Source organism: Mesocricetus auratus, unplaced genomic scaffold (genome assembly GCF_017639785.1).
Source record: "Mesocricetus auratus isolate SY011 unplaced genomic scaffold, BCM_Maur_2.0 Super-Scaffold_100004, whole genome shotgun sequence".
Taxonomy (NCBI): domain Eukaryota; kingdom Metazoa; phylum Chordata; class Mammalia; order Rodentia; family Cricetidae; genus Mesocricetus; species Mesocricetus auratus.
In genome coordinates, this window is record NW_024429189.1 from 101730013 (window position 1) to 101754731 (window position 24719).

At 39.1% G+C, this 24719-nt stretch overlaps 1 protein-coding gene across 3 annotated transcripts in view; it reads left to right on the forward strand.

The window, feature by feature from the left end:
* Positions 1-24719, forward strand: part of Plcb1 (phospholipase C beta 1) — a 667876-nt gene that overhangs the window by 447605 nt on the left and 195552 nt on the right. For all 3 annotated transcript variants that reach the window (XM_040746354.1, XM_040746355.1, XM_040746356.1), the window contains 5 exons: positions 2598-2677; positions 4356-4409; positions 5321-5396; positions 13489-13589; positions 15472-15638. In XM_040746354.1, coding sequence (XP_040602288.1) covers positions 2598-2677; positions 4356-4409; positions 5321-5396; positions 13489-13589; positions 15472-15638 — 478 coding nt within the window. The remainder of the gene's footprint in view (positions 1-2597; positions 2678-4355; positions 4410-5320; positions 5397-13488; positions 13590-15471; positions 15639-24719) is intronic.

Genomic DNA, 24719 nt, shown 5'->3' on the forward strand with positions numbered 1-24719 from the left:
TCTTCATTGTATTCTGGCCCCTTCTCTTTAGCCATGTTGTTCCTAACACAGCTGCAAAGTCTTTGGGGGCTGTGCAAAACTCGACAGCCCCAAATCATCTATTTGTTTGCTTGCAAAGGGAATAAACAAAGACTTGGCCAAAGCTTCTCAAGCCAGGTCCTGCAGTGTCCTGCTATTCAACAGACTGCTTTTGGCCCAGATGTATGTTTAAATGTTGATACACATAAAGATTTCCTGGGTAAATATAGACTCTGGTGCAGTGTGGAGCCTGAAATCAACATTACTAACAGACTTTTCAGAGTGCTACACATCCACCCTAGGACATGGCCACTCATAACGCAGTGCAGCAAAGACCTTACCCAGAAACTCCTGAGTAATACAGAATCTCTGTCCTTTCCTCAGCCCCACTGAAGGTACAAATGCTTCTTCAGCAAAACCCTGATGCAAATGCACATGAAAGTTGAAAAATGTTGTTCCATTCGTGGACCGGCTACCCCAGAGCTTGGTTGTATGTCCATTCCTGTACAAGGCGGCTACTTCTGTTCCTCAGAAATCCTGAAACACTAGCTACTGTTTGGGAAGGATTCTAGAGAGTGCTGACCTTGTTCTTTCTGATTGGACTTTCACTGTCAGCAGGTGCCTTTGCTGGATACTCTCCTTTGATAGCAAGGAGACCAGGGTGCCAGAGGCTCTCTCTGCCTCTTCGTGTAACCCGTCACCAAAACTAACAAGCACAATCATTTCCACACCCACATTCTTGCTCACCTATCAGCAGACTCAGATCTGAGTTACCCTCTGCACAGCAGGATAAACCATTGTCAGTCTTGTTGGGACCTTGCTTGGTTCTCAGCCTTCTGGCTCCTCTCTGACTATCCCTGCTTACTACTCTAAGCCCAGTCCTTATGAAACCTCACCTCTGAATCTGTTTCTAGCAACCTGAAGTAAGACATGCTATTTTCTTCTTCAAAAGAGCCATAGAGAGACCAGTGGCTGTAGAAGACCTGTGATGACCAATTGACAGTCACAGCCACCAGAAATGCCCCTGATTCTGGATTTTTTTCCATTTTCCCCCAATCTAATGATAAATCTTGAGGACAGCATTCTAGTCTAAACAGGAAACTAATTTGTGTTTCATACAATTATCCTCTATATATAGCGTGAAGGTCATTTTTATATAATATTTTTATTTTTACATCTACATTTATACTGACCAATCACATGAAGTTGTGTGAATTTTCTTATTGTAATGCCATAGAGGTACTCAAACAGAAAAATACTGACCTAAATTAAAGTCTTATTTAAAATAATTTCATGTACATTTTTCTTTTGTTAAATTTGGCTACTAGAAATTTCAGAGTTCCATTTGGCTCACATTATATTTTTATTGGATATAGTGAAAGACTTAGATTTTAGCCTAAAATGTCAAACTAAAATTAAATTTTCAGAAATGTTTTTAATTCCTTTTGTATTTGGTGTGAAATTAGCTCTAAACCAGTGGTTCTCAACCTTCCCAATGCTGTGACACTCCAACCCTAAAACTATTCTGTTGCCACGTCATAACTGTAATTTTGCTACTTTTATGAATCATAAGGTAAAATCTGATATGCAGGACATCTGATGTGTGACCACCAAAGGAGTCACCTACATGCGTGACACCTACAAGTTGAGAACAGTTGCTCTAAACAAGCCCACAAAACCAAACAATAACTTCAATTTTAAGTACTTTCACAGCTACATAAAGTTGCCATAGAGAAATCTGAACTTTGATCTTTGTTCCAGAAAGTACTATAAAAGAAATAAATGTTTAAAGCCTGTGCCAATATTTATTGTTTACTCAAATCATCTAATTTTAGTAAAATGGTTTCCCATGCCATTAAAAACTGTCTTGAGGCTTTTCTGTGTGCACTTCAAGTTTGGTAGAGGATGATTCTATCTTCCTCCCCTAGCAATCATGTGCTGTTCTTTCTAAACCCTCACCATATAATCTGTAAAGGACAAAGGTCAGTATTCCTCACCTGTCCTGCTGCAGCCTCCAAGCTGAGCTCTTTTTATGCTCAACCTCAGATTCCCATTTCATTGTTGTCAGGTAATCCCGCAGTGCCCAGCCTCCTCCTGGCTCTCCTCACCACCCATCCTGGAAATGGGCTTTTGAAGCTACCACATGTTTGTTTTCTGTCTGCATCTGGCTAAGAATTAGTTAACACTGAGAAATCTCCACTTTGTTAGTGGTAAAGTAGGAAGGTTTTATTCAATTCTGTTGAAAATAGATTTACCACATTTTAAACCTTTCTGTTATTCATTTATGTGGCTATAATCTAAAAAAATTAAAACCTGTACAATTGTTGCAGCACAGCAATTTTATCAACAAGGGACTTAAAGAACAGAAAACTGTGTCTTCATTTATATATTTCCTTGTTAAAAGGGAATCACTTAGACTTGAACTTAGTTATAACATTTTAAAAAGAAGAGGGGGTAGGTAGAAAACTCTTCACACCCAACCTGATTTAATTTGTCCATCTTCCTGGAAGACAAGTTAAAAGCATATTTTACACCTGAATAATATTGAAACTAATTCAAGTGTGACTTGTATTTTTCAGGAATGGACAAGTGAGGTTTTCAGCTTGGCAACAAACCTCCTGGCTCAGAACATGTCCAGGGACGCATTTCTGGAGAAAGCGTAAGTCACTCCAATTGTATTGCTAAGGGTGTTGCTTCTACTGAATCTGTTTCCTTTCTCCTTTGTTTACACTGCCTGGGCTTCTCACATTCATAAACATCTATTTCCCTTTGGGATTGGTTAGAGGACAGATTCCTCTACTGTTCAGGCTTGGAAGACTTCCAGGAGAGATGGCTCTTTCCCCAAGTGCACATCAGGCTGGGGTGGCTGAACATCAGGGCTTTTGACACATAAGAGGAGAAACCTCCAAACTCTGGCAGCTGCACTCAGAACACAGAGTTGCTCTTTTTGGAGCATCCTCTGCTGCCTCTGTTTGTCTTCTCTCTTTTAGTAACTCTTGAAGAGAATAGACAGCATATGTTCTGTTTATTCTAGATTTGGAGAATTTTGTTGGGTACCACAAGAACTTCCTACATCCTTCATTCAGTGGGTTAATAACAGAATTCCAGGCCTTAGAGACTATTGCACCAAGCGATAGAGGAGAGAAAGAATAGAAGGCAGGCAGAAAGAAAATAACAGAGAAAGAAAGGAAATAAGATTAGAAAATCACCCTGGAATTGCAACAGTCTTTCTAAAAACATTTTAACCAAGGAAAATAGTGATTCATGCCAGATGAGCAGCAGGGAGATGGGTGTGTTCTTCTTAGTGACTCTGGTGGCTCAGGAGCCTGGAGGACCTTTAAATTAAAACCACAAGCAGAAATATTAATAGGCATGCCTTTAATTCACTGAATAGCTTTCTTGTTCCAGCACCATATCCAGTGTTTTAGATGTCATGTCAGACATTTTCTATTTTGTTTTTATGTTAATTTTAGTCACAGGTCTTTACTTAAATGCTTCACCATGGAATAATTCCCTCTCCTAATTTTGTTACCTTAAGGATCCTCCAAGCATGTCTCTTTCCTCCTTCTTTTTACCCTGTTCTTATTACTTACCATCCTTCATCCAACAAATATTTCTAGAACATGTATTTTTCTACACTGTTAATGAATGAGATAGAAAAATAGGATGTTCAAGCTGAGACACAGCATGGTGAAACTTGTTGACTAGTAATAATCTACTGAAAATGTCTATGCTGGATGGATGACCGTTGTGAGGGCTGCTATGGGATTTGTAGCACATGAGTTCTGATGAATGTGTTGTGTACAAATCTGGGTGTGGTGTCTCTGGGTCACAGCATAGACAGCATCCCAAAACAGCATTCCCTACTGACACTCTGCTAGCAGTGGTTGAGAGTGCTGCTTCTATAACTCTCCACCTATGTGTCTGTAGTCTGATGAGGAGATAAATCCAGTCCTTATAGTCTTCGTGAATTTCTTATGAGCAAAGTATGATAATTAAGCAGGAAGCAGATAGATCTCAGGAAGTTAACCCTGAGGAAAAGAAGTCAGAGCTAAGACATGATCGCATTTTATGTAGGGTTCAAAAAGCAAAGACAGTCTCTGCTGTTTAATGTAAACATACCAATGACTTGTGGAGATGGACTCCAAAAGAAGGCATGGGGGGAACTTCTGGGAAGCTTCTAAGAAGACATTGTTCCATTTCACCATCCAAGTACCAATTTGGAGATTTGGATAATTTGGTGAATTCAACACACTACACATGAACTTGAGCTTTTCTTGTATTCTGTTTGCAGTACTTTTTAAAACGAATGACTAACTTTTTTGCTCTCCCAACAGATATACTAAGCTCAAGCTTCAGGTCACTCCAGAAGGGCGCATTCCTCTCAAAAAGTAAGCTCCAGCCATGTTTCCTGTCATGCATCTGCTTTGTCCTAAAATCTTGAATCTATGCCATAAGTCTGGTTTATTTCTTCACCAGGCTGAGTGGGAACATGGAAATGGTGTGGTAGCCCTGTCCTCCGTCATGCTAGTCTCACACAAGAGCAGCTGGCTTCCTCATGACACTTCCTTGACTCCACTTCCTGTGGAGTTACTTTTGAGAGAGTGTAGGAAATGGGTAGAAACCATACTGTGTCAATCCCAGAATTCACCTGAAGTTCCGATCTGTTCTAGGAGTATATATTCTATCATTTTGGTACCTCTTTTGGTCACAAAAGGCCAAGATTCTCATTTTCAAGTAGATAAAGTAGCCAGGCAGGGAACTCAAGCAGCAACACAGAGCAAGAAGAGAGTCTCAAAGAAAAGCCAGTGTAATCAAGACAGCAGATCATCTTTACCCTGCAGAAGTGGTGAGAACCAGACTGAGTTTTCTAATGAACCAAATGAGTGTACAAATCCAAATCACTGTACATGGTTAAAACATGTTTTCCACAAGTCCTTAAGCACTGCCATGGAAGCCAGTAATGAGCACAGTGTACCATTGGAGGGATGGGCACAACAAGGGACAAGATTGGGGAAACTGGGCAAGTCACTTATTTTAGAATGAAAAATTAGTGCAATAATTTTCAGTGGGTCATCTCCACTGTCATGGAGTATTTATTTTATATCAAACACTAAAGGTTTTAAAAGATATACATAGATCTTGAGAACAGATACAGACATGTAGAAAAATGATTCTTTTCTTTTCACTATTCAAAGATGCCTCACTTTCATTCTGTGTAATATTTTGAGTTGGGGTCATGTGTGTGACAATAGACCACATCACCTATTAACCAACTCTCATGTATGTTTTCACTTCATAGCATCTACCGATTGTTTTCAGCAGACCGGAAGCGAGTTGAAACTGCACTAGAGGCTTGTAGTCTTCCATCTTCAAGGGTGAGTATGCTGCCTTGCCACTATCCCACCACATAACAGTTCTTAAATGTCCATACAAAACATATACTGCCTAGTATTTCCTAGATTTAGCTTGATGCAATTAAAAAACCCTTAAGTGAGATGAGTATCTATAACCCCAGCAATCAAGAGGCAGGGGCAGAAGAATTCCTGAAAGTTGAAACCTAGCCCAGGATACACAACAAGTTACAAGTCATCCACAATTATGGATCCCAACCCTGTCTCAAAAATCAAACAAGTAAGACCAACAAAAATAAGACAAATAAAAAGAAACATAATGTATTTGTTAATATCTACAATGTGGCAGACCATTCTTTTTTATTTTTAAATTTAAGTTAGAAACAAGGTTGCTTCACATGTCAATTCCAGGTCTCTCTCCCTTTCCCTCCCCTCCTCCCATGCCCTCCCACCACCCCTCCAATATCCCCTCATTTCCCCATGGGGGGTGAAGCCAACCATGGGGTTGTCCATAGTCTGTCATTTCATCCAGGACAGGGCCTAGACCCTCTCTCGAGAGTCCAGGATGAGAGTACATCTCTCATTGTTGGATGGGTGACCAGAACATTCTTTATCAAATCTCTGGTATTTCGGTCTAGAATGACCCTTAGTTGTTTTATCTGGGCATGTTAGCAAATGCCCAGTATCTAATGAGTTGGGATGTAGAAGCAGGAAGAATAGAATTTCAAGAGCAGCCTCAGCTATATAGTGGATTCAAAGCTGCCCTGGACTATATGAGACTTTCTTTTTGAAAGAGGCTGAGATAGGGTGAGGGAGAGGTAGGCTTGAGGGGGAGGCTGTGGACAGATAGTAAGGAAGAAGGAAAGTCTACTCAGTGATACATATTTTTACACCATCAATTCTCAATGTGATTTGAACACATCATCTATAGTAAACTTACTCTTGATGACTCTTGAGATAATATCTATTAATAATGTTAAACTATTATGTTTTAGAGAAGTGGTCCTCAACCTGTGGGTCACAACCCCTTTGGAGGTTGAATTACCCTTTAACAGGGTTTACATATCAGATACCCTGCATACCAGATATTTACATTATGATTCATAACAGTAGCAAACTGTAGTTATGAAGTAGCAACAAAATAATATGATGGTTGGTGGTCACCACAATATGAGGTATTGTATTAAAGGGTCGCAGCATTTGGAGGCTTGAGAACCACTGCCCTAGAGGCCTTTGTTTTTATGTGCAATGGTTTTTTGCCTGCATATATGTCTGTATGAGGGTGTCAGGTCCCCTGAAACTAGAGCCACAGACAGCCATGAGCTGCTATGTGGGTGCTACGAATTAAGCTCACATCCTCTGGAAGAGCAGTCAGTGCTCTCAACCACTGAGTTGTCTCTCCCGCCCTCCTAGAAGCTTTTGAAATTACAAACTTCTAATTATCCTTTTAAACCTCTAGTTTTAAAATGTATCAGTTACAGGCATAGTCGGTACATAGTACATATGTTGTTAAACACATTCAGTATCAATGCTTTTCAAGGCTGTGTCCACAGGTTCTGCTGAAAGGGTTACAGATTCTAAACAGTTTGGAGATGACTCCATGTTCACAGGGAGAAGGCCAGCATGCAGGGCACTCTTTTGTCTTTGTTCCTGATACAGAAGACATTCAGTGTACATTAGCCACGAACAGGAACTCCTCTTATTATCAATTCATTTCCATATAACACATCTAGAAGGTGTGTTACCACTGTTTCTGAGAGAACAGAGTTCGTTGCATGAACTCTGTATCTCATGCTTATGGATAATGTTCCTTTCTCTCCTAACTTACATTCACCTAGTATCTAAACAACAAGACAGTCCTTATCTGGATCACTAGCTACCATAGGGGACTTTGAGCCACTGGAGATAACTAGACACATAGCCATGTTCAAGTTCCACTGAGTGAAGCTAAAAAGCTACTCTTCAACCTATGATGAAATTGTAATAAAGGACTGAGCACTACTTACTTCTTTTGTCACCCAATTCTTGTTCTAAAAGGTGGGAAAACCAAACAAATTAGAAAGGATGCTAGCTTGGCATGGTGTCCAATGCCTGCAGTTTCAACATTCAGGAGCAGGCTGGGATCACTGCAAGTGCCAGGCCAGCCCAGGGCTGCATAACGAATGAAGTACTACCTCCAAAAACATAGATAAATTAGATAGATGATAGATAGATAGATAGATAGATAGATAGATAGATAGATAGACAGACAGACAGACAGACACATAAAAGTTCTTAAAAATAAAAGAGGGGAAGGTTCTGCTAAGTCACAAGAAAACCAGAGTGCTGTTCCATTACCAATTTTGCTTTAAGTGTAAGTGGACAGTGATGCTACAAAAATGCATACAGTTCTGGTCCTTGCACTGATTTCCTTTCTTATCTTCCATTTGAGAAGGAGTAGTGCTGGAGACCAAACCCAGGACTTCTGTTATACCTTGAGAGTGCTTTACTGTGCACTCCATCTTCACACCTTTCCCTTCATTGTAATGAACAATGCTCAGGCATGCTCACTGTTGCTTTTCTGTTAGAAGCTTTGGAGTAGGAAAAATACAGAACAATGCAGTTCCTGTCACTGACTCAAGTAGTATTCCATGGTTTCCTGCTGCACACACATAGGCACCGAGTGATTGCTGCAGTTCTGGGTTCCAAATACAGAAGAGTATTCTAAGAGAATGAGACAATAAATATGCTGCCAGCAAACCCATTTTCAAGTGGAAACAGTTGCTGTTAAAACAGTGGGTGTTGCCACTGAGAAGAAGAAGAGTCTGTTCCAGAAAAGATAGTGAAGAAACCTGGGTTAGGGACAAGTTTTAGCAGCTGAGGAATGGCCATTATACACACTTAGTGGAAAGAGGAAGCAGAGAGAAGGAATTAAAGGACATGAGAAAATATTTTCCCTTCTGTGACTACTTCTATGTTTATCTTATCTTGATATAATCTTGTGAAATACAAGGATCAAAATGTTTAACTTTGTCATCTACATCTAGGTAAGTGAAAGAAGAAACACAGAATGAAGCTAAATAGAAAGAAATCAACTCCATCAATCAGTTCTCTATAAATTGCAATTTTCTGAACAATTGGATTCTGACAATTCAGTCAATAAACATAAATTTCATCTTTATAATTCACTATGTCTATTATAGGCTTAAATTTTCAGTCCAATATCAACTGAAGATATTTGAGAAGGAAAATGAGATTCAAACAGTAGGAGTTATGTTTAAATTGGAAAAATACTTCTCTCTAGCAAATTAAATGTAATGACAATTTTCTGAAAACAAACAGAGGATATTTTAAGATATAATCAACCTCCATTATAGTTTTGAAGGATCATTATTCATTGTAAACTATAATTTATTTGGAGGACTTGTAGAATTCAAATGCCTTTTTAAGATAGGAAAACTCAAACCCATTTCATAGCCAGGAAATAAATGGTTCTATGAGCTGTCTACAGCACATCAAATGAATGTTCAAAAATCCTTGTGGTAATTTCATACGTACAAAAAAAGTTGGTATAAAAAAATAGTCACTTGTTAGCTAAAAGATTCAGAGCATATTGCCTAGAGGTATTTTTCACATTCCACAGAAGGAAGAGGTTATATAAATGGTTGATAAGTCTGCATAGGTGGGAGTCTGCTTCCTAGCCAGCCGTCATTCAAACTGGACTTAATTGTGTTCTGTAAATAGACACATTACCAGAAATGCTGTGGATATCCTGTTGAGATTTTTTAAACATTGTCTTTGTGCACATTGTTAGGGATAATTAATGCATTTGAACTTGTCCCCTGGCTGACATGATCTGCTGGAATAACACATTGCTTTAGAGGTCTTTCCTTCAGAGAGTACAGTCACTAGCCTCAAGTTACCCTAATTGGGGAAAAGTAATACGCTACCTAAAATGAGACAAAGCAATTACTGTCCTTCTATTAATAATCCAAACATATTTTCCAGTGAGACCTGTGAAAACCTTCCTATATTCAGAAAATTACTATTCTACCCACAAGTTCTCTGAAAACTGGAAATAATTTATCATTACTAAATTCCCTTGATTTAAGGCTTATTAACTTGGAAGGCCTTGGTAATTTTTGGAATTACATTGTAGTGTTACCATGACATTGACCTGTGGGTTTGCATTTTAATGAAGAAAATAAATAAATCCATATATTTGTTTTAGATATAAATTTTGATACGGTAGATGGGTGTGCATTAAATACATAGGGAGACTAGTTATCTTCTATTTAAAGACTTGCACATTTCTCACTTAGGAATGCTATAGATAAAGTTTATAAGGGAACATCTCTGTGTAACTCTAGTTCATTGCCATGCTTCTCAAAGATAAATCAGAAATATAATCATTTTATGGTTGTGACTCTTAAAATCATTATATCAAAATTATATTTCAAACTACTCAAGAGTTCAGTACATAATAAACTATTTGTAGTGATTCCATGGACCCTGGCTAATTCAACTTTTGTTTTATGGATCTAAGACAAAAAATATTACAGAGGGATGAATGCATAAAGTTTAGTGGGTAATAATGCAACACACACACACACACACACCACACACATACACATTTATATCAGAGAGAGACAGAGACAGAGAGACAGAGAGAGCTGGAGAAGTGGCTCAGTAGTTAAGAACTCGTGATAGTCTTTCAGATGACCCTAATTTGATTCCCAGCACCCACATGGTGACTTACAACTATTTGTAATTCCACTCCCACGTATCTGATACCTTCTGGTCTGTGGGCACTATTTAGGCATGTGGTACATAGATGTGCATGCAGGAAAAACACCCATACACATAGAATAAAATGATTAAAAAACAACAATGATGGTAATAAATCTATAGGCTCTACTAGACTCTACTTCAATAAAATAAATTCTAAGACTCTGAATGTTAAACACAAGTTCACTATAAAATGATTTTTAAATATTCAAATGTGTGAAAAAGAAAAAAAAGAAAAAACGCCATCAAAAACAAATATAAAGATGTAATACAGAGTAGTAAACAGACATGGAACACACTGGACCCTTAGTACACTGGACTTTGGGCTGACTCGTTAGTTATACAGGTAAAATGGCTCTGTGCTTTTCTCTTTACCAAACCCAGACATAGAAAGAGAAGGTATATAACAAAATTTGTGAATTATAGATTCATTTTACATGTAAAAGACTGAGAATTACCTGTAGCTTGCAGTAAATATCTCCCCAAGATGCTTGCACCTTATTTACAATAATAATAATTTATTTCAATCCAATTCTTTGAAATATTTTTTCTCCTGTTTTTACCCATTCAATGACCAGGGGACATTCTCACCCATCAGTTGGGCAGGAGAGCAACAACAAGAAGAAAACCAGCTGCATGAAAAATTCTAACATGTGCTGAATTTCAACATGCAATGGGAATAATATTGCACTTATTCAGACTGTCTCATTATTTGTCCACTTTAATTGAAAATCCTAGTTCACAGGCAAAAAAGTAAACAATGGCTAGATTTTAGTAAAATATGTCTGTTGAAATTATATATCTACACACAAGTGTAGTTAAGCCTACTTTTCCAAAGGAAATAAATATTCAGTCTTTGATATCACAATTCACCATTCTCATAATGTTCATTTAGTAAATATTTACTCTGTAGCTGCTGCATTCCACATGTTGGAAACTAAGCAGTTAACAAACAATGTGCAAGTTCTCACCTGTGCACAAGGAGCAGAGAGAAATATGAATCTGAGGACAGGATACAGTCAGAGGAGTGTTGAACAGGAGGTGAACAGGAGACAGGAATACAGGGTTAGGATAAAAGGCAGCCCAAGTGAAAGGTATGGCTGTTCAGAGAGAAACAAGAAAATAGGGGTCAGTAAGTCAAGGAAGACCATTAATGATACCCTTAGATAAGATCAATTTCTGCATCTGCCAGGTGAGGTCACAAAGAGCTATATTTAATAGAAGAATGGGAAACCCCAGTTGGGGCTCATAAATACAACTCAATCCTTGAGTTGGATGACAGTACCATTGGATATTTTTTTGCAGATGATTTTAAATATTCTTCTCGCAGTCAAATAATTCTCAAATAGTTGAGTAAGTAGAGTCGTTTTGCCTATCTAGAAAAAGCAAAAGAAGTATGTGTCTAACTCAGACGGAAACTGGCATCTTCTAGGCAAAGGTATTTCTTTTCATTAACAAAATGGAATTCTGGAATCCTGTAACCAGGATGCTCATATCTCCATCTTCTGAGTGCCCAAACACCATTAAAGCCCTTCAAGAGAAGTTCCAGTGCTCTTAGATTTGAGTCCTTGAGCTCATCATTTCAAAGCTCTATCCAATTCTGTGGATATAAAGATATTTTGTATAATCTTGTGTTTTCTCTTGGTTTTGAAAAAAAATCATTTTTCCAAGATACTATGTTCTCCCTCATACAAATGGACTTAGTCAAGGAAAGATTACTTCAATTTCTTCATTACACAAACATGGGGCCTGTACTATCTGCCAAATGGTGAGCTAAGTTCTCTGGACTGTTAGCAAGCAGTGTACAATTTCAGACGATGATTATTCAAGTTTTCTATTAAAATATAGTTAGAATATATGAATATGTTTAAAAAGGAAGGGTGTTTCTTTGTTTTAGGGGATTAAAAATAAAAATAATCCTTCAAGCGCATACCTGAAATAGGAAGCTGCATGAAAAATGTCCTTCCTGTTAACAAAGGCTCAAATACATGCTTCCGGTTTCCATGGCAGCCCAGCCAAACAGAAAACATAGCCATGGAAGTGGCTTTTTATATCAGTGACTCGCTTCCCAAACAATAGGACAATAAGCAATCAGTAGCAAATGATGACTGGTGCTGTCCTACCTATGAAAAACATAGCAGGTCAAATAAAGTAAAACAGTGTTCCTCCATGGACTCTGCATCCATTCGCCCTGGCTGAGTTCCTGCTCTGCCTTTCTTCACTGATGGACTGTTACCTAGAAGTGGAAAATGAAATAAACCCTTCCCTTCCAAAGAGAGAGAGGGAAATGACACAAAGTTAGAATTTACGTTTTTATTTTAGCATTGTCTCTATTCTCTCAAAAGCCTGATAAAGGGCACAGGAGTATACAAATTCTTCATGCTTCTTCATGCCACTCATGTGTATGCTTCAAATGCTTTTTTTTTTTTTTTTTTTTTTTTTGGTTTTACGAGACAGGGTTTCTCCGTATTGTTTTGGAGGCTGTCGGTGCAGCCTGGCCTCGAACTCACAGAGATCCGCCTGCCTCTGCCGAGTGCTGGGATTAAAAGTGTGCGCCACCACTGCCCGGCACTTCAAATGCTTAAAATAGCAAAGGAGGCCATGTATCTTCTACTACAACTTTTAAAGAGGAAGCACTCACCCAAAACAGAAAGACAGAGTAGAGAAGGGGGGAGGGAGAGAGTGGGGGGGAGAACAGGGAGAATAAGAGTGACTTAGGAAGGTGCTTCACCCAACAAAGGGAATAGGATCCGGAATCTGATCCCCAGGCCCAGATAAGCAATCCAGACATGATGGTTCACGCTTGTAAACCTAACACTGGGGAAGCGAACAAGGGGGTCACTAGGATTCACAGGCTAGGTAGTGTGACCTACTTGGTGAACTCCAGGCCTGTGAGGGACCTTGTCTCAACACACAAGATCAGTGGGTCCCAAGGAACAACACCCAAGGTCTATCCTCCATGTATGTATACTCAACATGGAGAGAGGGACAGACAGGCAAGTTAAACATCTCTACTAAACAGATTCTGTCTTCCTATGTGTAACTTTAGTAAATATATGTAGGAAATTGTCTTAAAATCTCTACAGCAAGATAAAATTCTTAAGCTTTAAATAAAATTAAAAATCAACAGAAAATACTGTTGGCATACCAAAGCCAGGTTCTAAATAAAGGCTACAGTGGGCTTCAGAGATGTGTTTTTGATATTTACTCTGGTTTGGAAAAAAGAAAGAGAAGGGAAGAAGGGAAGGAGGGAAGGAGGGAGGGATGGAGGGAGGGAGGGGACATAGAAATATCAGAAAAGAAACTAAAGACTGAGCCCTCTTGCTTACCCTGTTGTTTTATTTCCCAGAATGATTCTATACCTCAAGAGGATTTCACTCCAGATGTATACAGAGTTTTCCTGAACAACCTTTGTCCCCGACCTGAAATTGATAACATCTTTTCTGAATTGTAAGAAAATGCATTTTAATCTACTTTTTCTGGCCTGCAATGATACTCAGAGTGGCTTGGGCAGGATTTTGTTAGGACTATAAAGAGACTGTCCAAAAGCAGTGCTTCTGGATGCTATGGGGGGAGTGATAATGTGCTATTGAGCTTGACAGGCAACTGCTGTTTTAATGAGCAGATATTTACTATAACACATGTATGGCGGGGTATCATTTTCATATGCTCCGTTGGCTTCATTTAGATTGACTATTATAGATACAGCAGGAAGTGTTTTGATACACAGAAGGAAGACTCATGTAACAGAAAGAGTCCTGACTGAACACTTCTTGTTGTATCCCTCTGAAACATCAGTATGAAGAAATATAGATTACTAAGAACCCACACAGACAACATGTTACTTTCTCTAATTCTAGAAATTAAATAAATGAATAAATATTTCATATTTATTTTAATTTAAGAAGCATGAATGTTTTGCTTACATGGATACCTGTGCACCCTGTGTATGACTAGTTCTCTCAGAGGCCAGAAAAAAAGGGTTGGATTCCCTGAAACTGAGCTACAGACAGTTGCTTGCAACTATGTTAGTGTTATGAACTGAATCTGAGTTCTTTGCAAGTATAAGTGCCTTTAACTGCTGAGCCATCTCTCCAGCCTGTAGAGTATTGCTTCCTTTTTTTAATACTTATTTTTTTGAGACAGACTTTCTCTGTGCAGTCCTGGAACTTGCTCTGTAGACCAGGCTGACCTCAAATTCACAGACATCCTCCAACCTCTGCCTCCTGAGTGCTGGGATTAAAGATGTGTGCCACCACCATCTAGCTTTTTTAATACTTGTTTTTTATAATTTATTTTTTCTGTTGTGTTCATTGGTGCTTTGCCTACATGTATGTCTGTGTGAGAGTGTCAGAATTCCTAGAACTGAAATTAGACAGGTGTGAGCTTCCATGTAGATGCTGGGAACTGAACCCAGCTCCTCTGGAAGAATAGTCATTGCTCTTAACCACTGAGCCATCTTTCCAGCCCATGTATTGCTTCTTAAGGAGACTCAGACATGAAAAGAGAAAAGAAACTATTAAATGGAAGTAGCAATTTATCTTTCTTGATATGCCAAAGTCTACATAATGGCAAAAAGTTGATCCAAATTTTGTAGAGGAAGTAAAGTGACAGGCAGATAAGTCCTGCTGTTGAGTGTGACATTGTTCACTGAGCACTATTGCTTTGTGATTTCATCACCATAAAATACTCACATTTATTGAGTATCCACAATATTTAAATAACATTGAAATGTTGTGGGTTGCCAATAAATTTGAAATGGGCATTGGAATAACACTGTTCAATATCACTGATATTTTAAGGATAAAATGATATTGTGTGTTTAGTTCTATATCTAAATGATAGTATAAATCATCATTATCATAATCTGAAAGAAGCTGACCCAAGAGGCCCACTAGGAATTTGAAGCCTACCTAGACTATAGTGTGCACCAGCAGAATTAGGGGTACAGAGTGAGCCCCCATCTCTAAAAACAAACACAAGCAAATGAGAGGTACAAACTCTTATAAACCTGTAACTTTAAAGAAAAGAAAAATATATACAAGTTCATTGGATCTTTTCTTTCTAAATTAATAAATCGGCAATATTTAAGTGGTAAGTGTAATCAAGGACAATGTTAGCCATCTGCTGCTTTTCTAGGCATTAGAGTTGGGTAGAAAAGTGTCGGCCCATCAAGCTTTGAGAAGTGTGGGTGGAAGCCCCATGTTTTTAGGGCAAGGTCAGAATTCCATTTAGACTATCTGGTTATGATGCAGTTATGATTTCTCTGTAGCTAAGTGCACAAATAGTGTGAAGAACGTGATATGATTTCTTATGTTTTCGTTGCTTTCAGTGGTGCCAAAAGCAAACCGTACCTTACTGTGGAGCAGATGATGGATTTCATCAACCTCAAGCAGAGAGACCCCCGGCTCAATGAGATACTTTACCCACCTCTGAAGCAAGAGCAGGTCCAAGTGTTGATTGAGAAGTATGAACCCAACAGCAGCCTTGCCAAGAAAGGTAGTATGCATATGCTTCACTCCACACCACACTGCAGAGCCTAGCTTCTTCAATGACTGGACATACTCTGGAAGTTAGGAATTTAAGACCATGTAGCTTCTTTGTGTCTGGACTCCCTTGTGGTTTTGTTTTGTTTTGTTTTGGCTGATGTAGTTTTTTTTTAACTTTGGTGATTTACTTTTCTAGTTATACCTATGTGTACATGCCATATATTTTAAAAATTCTCATCATTTGTTTTTCCAAATTTACTCAGTAACTTAATGCATTTTTTTCTCATATGGGAGTGTATTAACTCATAGGTGACCCTTTAGGGTCACTTTTTTAAAGTTCTCTAAAGTAACCCATGAGTTTGTTTTTTACTGTTTGCTTGTTTTTCTCCAAAATCTCCAAAACTAAAGAGAATATTCAGTCTGATAGAATCATGTCTTATTCCAGTTTATAGTAACTAATAATTTTTTTCACATGGGAGAATATTCTGAAGTTTGGCCTTATAGTTTTTTAAATTAAATTTATGGTAGATTTAAATTAAAATATTGGTAGGAAAATAGTACAAAAATGACATCAGAATGGCAACTCTAAGTTACCTGTAAATTATTTTTAAACATATGTATTGTTTATTCTGGAAAAAATGAGTTAAAAATATGATCATGAGTTATTAGTTGCTGGATTTTTCCAACTTCATTGATAGCATAGTCCTCAAAACCTCTACCATTCATACTGAATAGGTCTGGATTGAAAGACCCTCCTGCAGAAGCTTGATCCATCATTACTGAATTACTGCAAATGCCTATGTAATCTGTAGGGCAAAACAAGCCACAATGAACAGTTATTGAGAAGACATGAATAGTGTGTTAACATGCAGGCACTCCAAGTAGTAACAGAAATACCAATCACAAGTCACAGATGAAAATGCATATCATAAGGATTTTTCATACATTGCACTTGTTCTGGAATCAGCCCTCTCAAAAGGAAAGGAGGGGTGTATTAAGTATAAAATAAAATCCTATTTTTTCTTCAGTCTGTTAATTAGGAATTTATACACAACTTTTTTTCATTCTCTCTATTTTCTTGCCCAAGTACTTTGCCTTTGTTATTGACATTATTCTTACTGTTGCCACTTAGGTGAGGTCTGTAAAAGGAAGCAACAAACCCACTGTGTGCCTTGTCATTGGTAGGCCTGACCTTCAAGCATGTGTAAAAATGTTTGCATACTTGTTTTCCTTGAAGAGAGGGTTTGAATCTTGTAATAGAGAATACAATTCTCAAGGGAGTTTTGTCTTATTTTTTCATGTAATGTCATATATTTACAAAAGTCCCTGTTCAAGTCACCAAATGCTTCCTCCTTACTTGGGTGTTTGAATTATAGACCTAACTATGCTTGATATGAGAATGCAGATTGACCCCTTCCTCTCCCAAACAAGATGGTCATGGATGTTTTAGTTGAAGACTAATGTCTTTTTAATTGTTTACATGTTTTAGAAAATTCAGTGGGCTAAAAATTAGCAGATAAATTAAGACAATTACATTGATGCTTTTGACAAACAGACTACAGAGCTCAAGATTCAATCGATATTCATGAATGAAAGCCATTTTGCTTAAACTACATAACCAAGTAAAAAGAGCCAGTTGAGTTTGTTTCTGCTCTTACCTCTTTGTGAAGAGCAGTGTGTGTGTGTTTGTTGAGTAATTGAACTGATACAGCAGAATATAGTATTAGTGAGTGCTTCAAGTCTACTCTTCTTTACCATGGAGTCATCCTCTTCTTAAATTACCTATAGGCTGCACTATACATATATTCATGCCTTTCTGTTTTGTTGCAATTAAATCATAAAGAAATGAAGCTATGTAATACCCATTAAGATCTGATCAGAACCTAGGGAGTTAATTGTTTGAGAGTTGAAATAAACTCACAATTAATATGGCACAATTTGGTTTTAAGGGAAGCATTACAAGTTTGGGTACAGCAGGCATTGTCCTTGAAGTAGAAACAAGGTAACATTGCTTGTATTCGGAGAAATAACTCTATTCTGTTTCCAATGTTGTTAAATCCTAACACAATCCAACTATGTTGAAACATTATTAATACTAGGAAGCAGGCAGAGTGTGACAGGGTTCTGAGCTTTCTAGTCCTGCAAGCTGTAATATTATGAGGCAGTGCTCCTTCATTTGAAAACAACAGAAACGTAAATTGGACTGAAACAAAATAGGGTTGTACTTACCCCCACACACACACATACACACCCCTGACAAGCAAAGAGTCTGGATTTCAGTGGCTTTGAGCATGTGAATCCAAGAGCTCGAATGATGTGACAGAATTGTCCTTCCTTGATGACCGAATGGTTTCACTTACATGTGGAATCTAAAAGGTGACTTGATGGAACCAGAGAGTGCAATGATAGCTATGTGGGGCTGGGGATCAGGAAATGGAGAGATGATGACTAGAGGGTACCAAAATACAAATTAGGAAAAATATGCTTTAGTGATATAGTGATGGCTATGATAAATGATAATTTGTCATTCATTTTAAAATAGCTAAAAGGAAAGCTTTTTAAATAGTGAATCATAAAACTAAGTACCTGAGGCAATGGGTCTGTTGATTTGTTTGAGTTCATTACACTGTAATCCGGTCATATATCAAAATATCACATTGCTGAGGGATCATGGGCAGTGAATGGGTGCTGGAGAGGGTGTTGAATTTTTCAACTGTATAACTAATGATAATTTGCCCATAGTCTAGTAAGTAATCCCCACCATATTCATGCAAGCAACCAAAATTAACCTCAGTGAACTACAAAAACAAAAAAGACATCAAAGTAAGAGAGAGCCTTGCTTAGGGAAAGAAGAGAAGAACTGAGGCAAATTGTAGAGGAGATAAAAATAACCAAATAAAATATGTGTGTGTATGTGTGTGTGAATCTGTAAATTTAAAAATGAAAATAAACATATTGTAGTCGCAGAGATAGCATATGCAATTTTTTACATTTGTTGCCAACAAAAAACAATTATCTTTCCATGTCTCTCATCATTTTCTCTGTATTTATTGTAGCTCTTTAGCAGATTCTCTGAAGTACCATGATAGCTCCAGCCTTACCAACCAAGTTATTCCACTGTAAAGAAATTATTTTCACTCATGGCTCCATCAAAAGTCTCAGAATCCTGGGCCAGTCTAGGTCACCCAAGACCACTTTTGAGTTAAAAAAAATCACTGTGTCCACCTGGAGGATTAAATGAAATAACTAGACACATTCAGGTCACATGATTCTTCCTAGAGTCAAGGCAGGATCATCTATCTATACCATACATCCTATGACCTGATAATGGGCAAGAAGACCCTCAAAGTTCAATCAAGTTAAGTGCATTAGACAAAGGAGGGATAGTTGCAAGGCAAATAAAAAAATAATAGAATCTAGCCATGGTTTGAATCTTAATGTCTTCATCATCAGTCTCCTGTTTTGAATGGTTGTCCCCCAGGTAGTGGCATTATTTTAGGAAGCTGAGGAACCTTTGAAGGGTGAGTGGAGAAAGTGGGTCACTGGAAGTGACCTTGAAAGGCCTTTCTGCTCCTGCTTCCTTCCATAGTCTGCTTCTTGGTCTCCCACAATGTGAGCAGTCTCAGCCACAGTGGTTATCACCAGTGAGATGATTCCTTCTGCCATGCTTTCCCCACTTTGATGAATTGAAGCTAGACCAAAATAAATCTTTCTTCCTTTAAGTTGTCTTTGACTGGTAATTTGGTCACTGGAAAGTAATTAATACAACCCACTCATACATCCCACTAGAAAGGTCAAACTCAGTCATCACATATCAAGCCACTTTAACCTCATTGCCCAACACCACTCCTTCCCTAAATTCCCATCTTTGAAACGATTCTGTGAAAAAAAATTGCTCAGAGAGCTAAGTGTGGCTCATGTGACAAGACTCTGTGTGTCGTCTCCCACTAAACAGAGTTGACTGAACTGTTAGCAAGTAATTAGCGATATTTACTTAATAATTTATGTCCTGAAAGTAGTGATTAAAGCTGAACATGGCTGTTATACTTCTTGACTTATAGGGATATTGCATTTAGAAAGTGACAAGTAACAATCACTTAGTCCTAAAACCTGGAGAAAATAACATGTTAAGTCTTTGGGAAAATATTTTGGATTAATATTCTTTTTATAAATGTTTATTTAGAATTATGATTAAGCTATGAACAAAAAGGTGTGTATTTGACTTATTGTTAACTGGGATTTTCACTTGATTCTTTAGTATCAAGTATTCTTTAGTATCTTTTCCATATAGATCTTAAAATTGTATTTCTCTGTCACTATTTCTCCTTTTCTGTAATGTGTAGTCTTCCCACCAGCCGCTACCATTTGTTATGGGATTCCCTCCTGGGTCCCGTCACTGCTTTAGCCCCCAAATAACACAGGAGACAATATATCAATTATGAAGCAATTAGCCGTTTGCTTGATTTCTTATTGGCTATCTCTGACTTAAGTATACACCGATAACTGCTTATCTGAGTATTTACACATGGTCTTCTCTTACCAGAGAAATGCTTCAGACCTCTTACTCCTCTGGCATCCTACATTGTGACTGACTATGCCTCTGTTTCCCAGAATCCCCCTTGACTCCTAGCCCCACCTATCTTGCTTCCCTGTTGGCCAACATTACTTTATTCATTAACCAAAGAGAGACATATACACAGAATAAAAATTAAGGATGTACTGGGGATGTAGCTCAGTTGGTAGAATGCTAGCCCAGCATACATAAAGTAATGAGTTCCATCCCATCAATTTCCATCACATGAACCAGGGACAGTGGCACACTCCTATAATCCCAGAACTTGGGAAGCAGAGGCAGGAAGGTCATGAGTCCAAGGTCATGTTTGCATACATAGAAAATCTAAAGAAAATCTAAGCCCAGCTGGGCTACATGAACACTGTCTTTAAAAAATGTTAAACATTATTATCATTACCATTATAGTTGTGTGCATGCTCGAGAAATCAGATGTCAGAGTTAAGGAAAATGTCTGGCATTATGGCAGACTTAAGCAGGGAAACCCAGGCAAGCAGTTCTCTTTGGTTGTTCTCTGGGAAACGAGATGACGCCTAAAGTTCAGTGACATGGGTGTTCCTCTCATTTCCCTTGGTACACACTGTATAAGCCTAGCCAGCAGCATCCTCTGTCACCCTCCAGGAATTTGTCTCAATCTAGCCGTAGCCATCCTGAAAATGCCTGGGAACTGTGGCCTGATTCTGAAGTACACTCTCTACCTTCCCTAGAGTCTGCCCTTGTTACCATTCAAGAAGTTTTCGCCAGGGACTCTTGTCAGCAAGGTACATTTAGCTCTCACTCTCAGATCACAGAAGTAGCAGGTGAGAAAGAAGCTGTTCTGTGACCAGGGCTCCTTCTACTGTCCTGCTTGTGCTCAACTTCTCTGGAGTCCCACATTGGCCCTCTCGGAGCAATTCTGAAGAGATGTGGTGCTGGCATTGTATGTTAATGTGTGGCGTCTACAGCCATGCTTCTCAAATTTGCCCTTGACAGGGCACTATTTTGTCTGGGTTTCTTCTAACAAAGTGTTACAAGAAAGCCCGTGTGTACAGGGAATAAAACTGCCAACAGGTCTGTTAAGATTAACAAGAAGCCAGTGTGTTCTTGGGAGAGGCAGGTGGCAGCCCTCCCTCTCCCTGTGTCTTCTGCAGGCAGGGCCCTGGTTCTGCAGGCTCTGTGGCTCAAACCCCAGGAGATGCAAGATGTTCAGTTTTAAAACTGCTCATCTGGAAGAAATATTGACCAGTTTAAAGATCCGCCTCACAGTTAAGGTGTGTTGCACAAATTACTCGCATAGCAACTGTGATAATAAAAGAACTGAAATGGAAGAAAGGACTCAACTTCTCAAAAGACAGAGACAGATGAAAACTCTATGACGCGGCTAATTCTTTCATGTCTTATTTTACTGACCGAGGAAGCTGCTGCAAACCACTCTGGCATTTTATTGATTAGGATCCTATTTAAATTCCACCTATTGACTGTTCAGCCCCTGTGGAAGGTGAAGGAAGAATGGCATTGTCATTCCTGAGTGCATTTCAAACTCCTCTTTACACCATTCTTATGTTCTCTGACCCTCTCTGAAGCCTTAGAAATGGGCTCAGAATGGGGAAAAACAAAAGCAAATAAACAGACTAAACCCCACCTTTTCCCGTTATGTGTCTGCTGTTGCTTGGGAGAGTGGTATCTCTTAGCACCTTCCTTCTCTAAGCTCTTCCTTCATTCTCAGAAGGCAGGAACTACAGGAAGCAAAGGCCTGGCCCAGGAAGCCTGTTTTTTTTCCTCCTCTGGACTTTCCTTTGGTGACCTCAGAGTCTGCTTAGCTGTTCTACTGTAGCCAGAAACTTACAGCGATGTCTTGTCACAACTAAAATTCCTTTTGTTCAGAAAATAGCCTCTCAGGAAATGTAAAAATAGTAAAAGGCAAAGAGGAATGCCAGTCCTGAGGGAAGGGAAAGGAGCCTAGCAGGCTAGGACACCTACAGTATGCTGTATCTTCCTAAGGCCTCTTCCCTTATCACAGGAGACCTTCCCAAGATGCCTTCCCATTTTGTGCATGATATACTGAGACTAAGAAAATAGCTCCTTTCCCCTTCCACGTAACCTGCCATAAGAGCATGTTAACCACAGCTGCTGCTGTTACACCTTCCCCCCCTCAGCTGTAGATAGATGGGACTGGTTCAATAAGAGAAACTGCCAGGCGGGTTGATCTGTGCTAAGCCACAGGCATTTGATCCCAGCACTGCAATCCCCAGAGTCACATTCACACCAAATAAGAGGAAGGCGCATTGAACATAGGGAGCAAACAAGTCTTGACCACAAGGGAACCAGACTGGACGGTCCATGTTAACACACAACTGAGGAGCTGGGAAATGCCTCAGCAGGGAGGCTGGAGATTCAGGGGAATTTGCTGATGGATTTTGGCAATTCTAGGAGCTCTGCCTTAATTCTGAAGCCTTGCAGTCTCTAGAATCCCAGTTATAAAGCAATTATCCCCAGGCGCAGAGATAGTATTACTTAAGACAAACCTTAATTTTGTACAATAGACAAAAGCAACCATGTTACCTAATAGTGCAGCTAACATCTAGAATAGGAGCCAAAGACACTGCACAGTCATGTTGCTATATGCAATCATTCCACATTTCTTTAGGAATTAACTCTGAAAGAAAAATTAGGGTCCAAAAATGTTTGAGATGTCATTCATGGAAGCAGTAGCAGGGTCATAGGACTGAGAACAGGGAGGAGAAACCAGGTAGTGAAGGTTGGATTTCCACTGAGCACAAGCAGAGGCAAACACTATGTTAATATGTGGGGCATCAATCCTCCCCTGTGTCTGAGGAAGTTCTAATTCCCAGGGGCTCCCAAGTAAACTCCTGGATAGATAAGGCAAAAGGAAGTCCAATCATAGCTCCATGACACTGACACAGCCCACTACAATCTCCTTACCAGCAAAACAGATGTTCCCCTGGTTGCAGTAGTATAAACAGCTTTATCCACCCAGGCTACTTTAGGAGGCATCTCAACATTGAGGTCTGCCTGGGCAAGTAAGACACTGTCTCAGAAGTAAAAAAAAAAAAAAAAGGTGACTGGGGATGCAGCACAGTGGTAAAAGCACTTACCCAGCATGCCTGTGCCCTAGGTTTGATCCTAAGTACAGAAGAAAACCAATCAACCTCCAACCTGTGAAAGACAAAGTCCTCCATGGTCCAGGATATTTCCTTTACCAGATACCTGATGCAAGGTCACAGACATTTAACATTTAAAAACCAGTACTGTGCATCTGACTTAAGAATTGTTGTAATTTCTGGGTCTGGAAAATGGTCCCTCATTCAATTACATCTTCAACAACTTTCTGTCCTTCACTGCGTAAGCTTGACTGTCCTGAAACTAGATCTCTACACTAGGCTGGATGGACTCAGAACTCAAAGATCAGTCAGCCTCTATTTGCACCAACACAACAGACTATAAGCTTTTCTTTAATTCTTTTTCACAAATTGGAGACTTAGCTAGGTAGGTTCTTGCCCCAATGCCATCACACCCTTTACTCCATTTATTATCTGCTTATCTCTTTGAACACATAGTTTAGCTCCATTCCACTTTCTGGTGCTCTTTATCCCCTCAAATATTTTTCGTTTCTCAGCTTGCTCCTTTTCATTATGTAGACATGTTCATTAGAGATAGCACTTGTAACCACGGAACAGAGTCCACACAAGGCTGCTTTGAGATTTCTTCTAAATCTCTCTTTCTAAAACTCTCCAATTTACCTGCAGACGTAGACTCCTTGAACAAGCAAAAAAGAGCCAGAGGCAAAAACATATAATCCTAGGATGATCGGAGAGCTTTGTAAGAGGGAAGTGACATTTCCTGTTCTGCTTCAAGAACTCTGTGGACACAGGGTTCCCAAGAGGGACAGACAGGGTCTCATGACACTTGAAGCACTGCTAAGGTTCTAAGTGCCTCATCTGCAAGCTTGGTAGAACACACAGCAGGGCGTGGGGTAGACAGGCTTAAGGAAAGTGGAGCCTAGCGCTTGTAAACTCCATTTTAACCCAGACATCTCAGTGTAAGATCTAGAAGACTTTGCCTCCTTTGAGTATGGTCAGAGTCACAGAGCAGTGCCTCAAAAAGTGCACTCGTGGAATGCAGTAGAGTGTGCTCCCTGCCCTCTGAGGACCTCTGTTCAAAGGATAGATCTGCACTGGGGCAATGGCTACAAAAAAACAAGGGGACTGAGAATGATGCTATAGGTCAGGATGCATACGTAGCCTGGTGGGGGGCAGGGGCCGTAGTAGAGGGGAAAAAGAGAGAACAAGAAAGTTTCCTTCTTTTTTTATTATTTTAGAGGGTGTTTGCTTGTTTGTTTATTGACAGATATTTACTAAATAGCTCAGGAATCTTTTTGTGGCACAACTGGGCTCAAATTTATAGCAGTCCTCCTGCCTCAGCCTCCTGGCTACTGAAATTTCGTGCATGAGCCACACAACTAGCTTTTAAACAAAAAGTCTAACCTAGACCCTGTCTTATCTCTTCGTGTCAATTTAGACG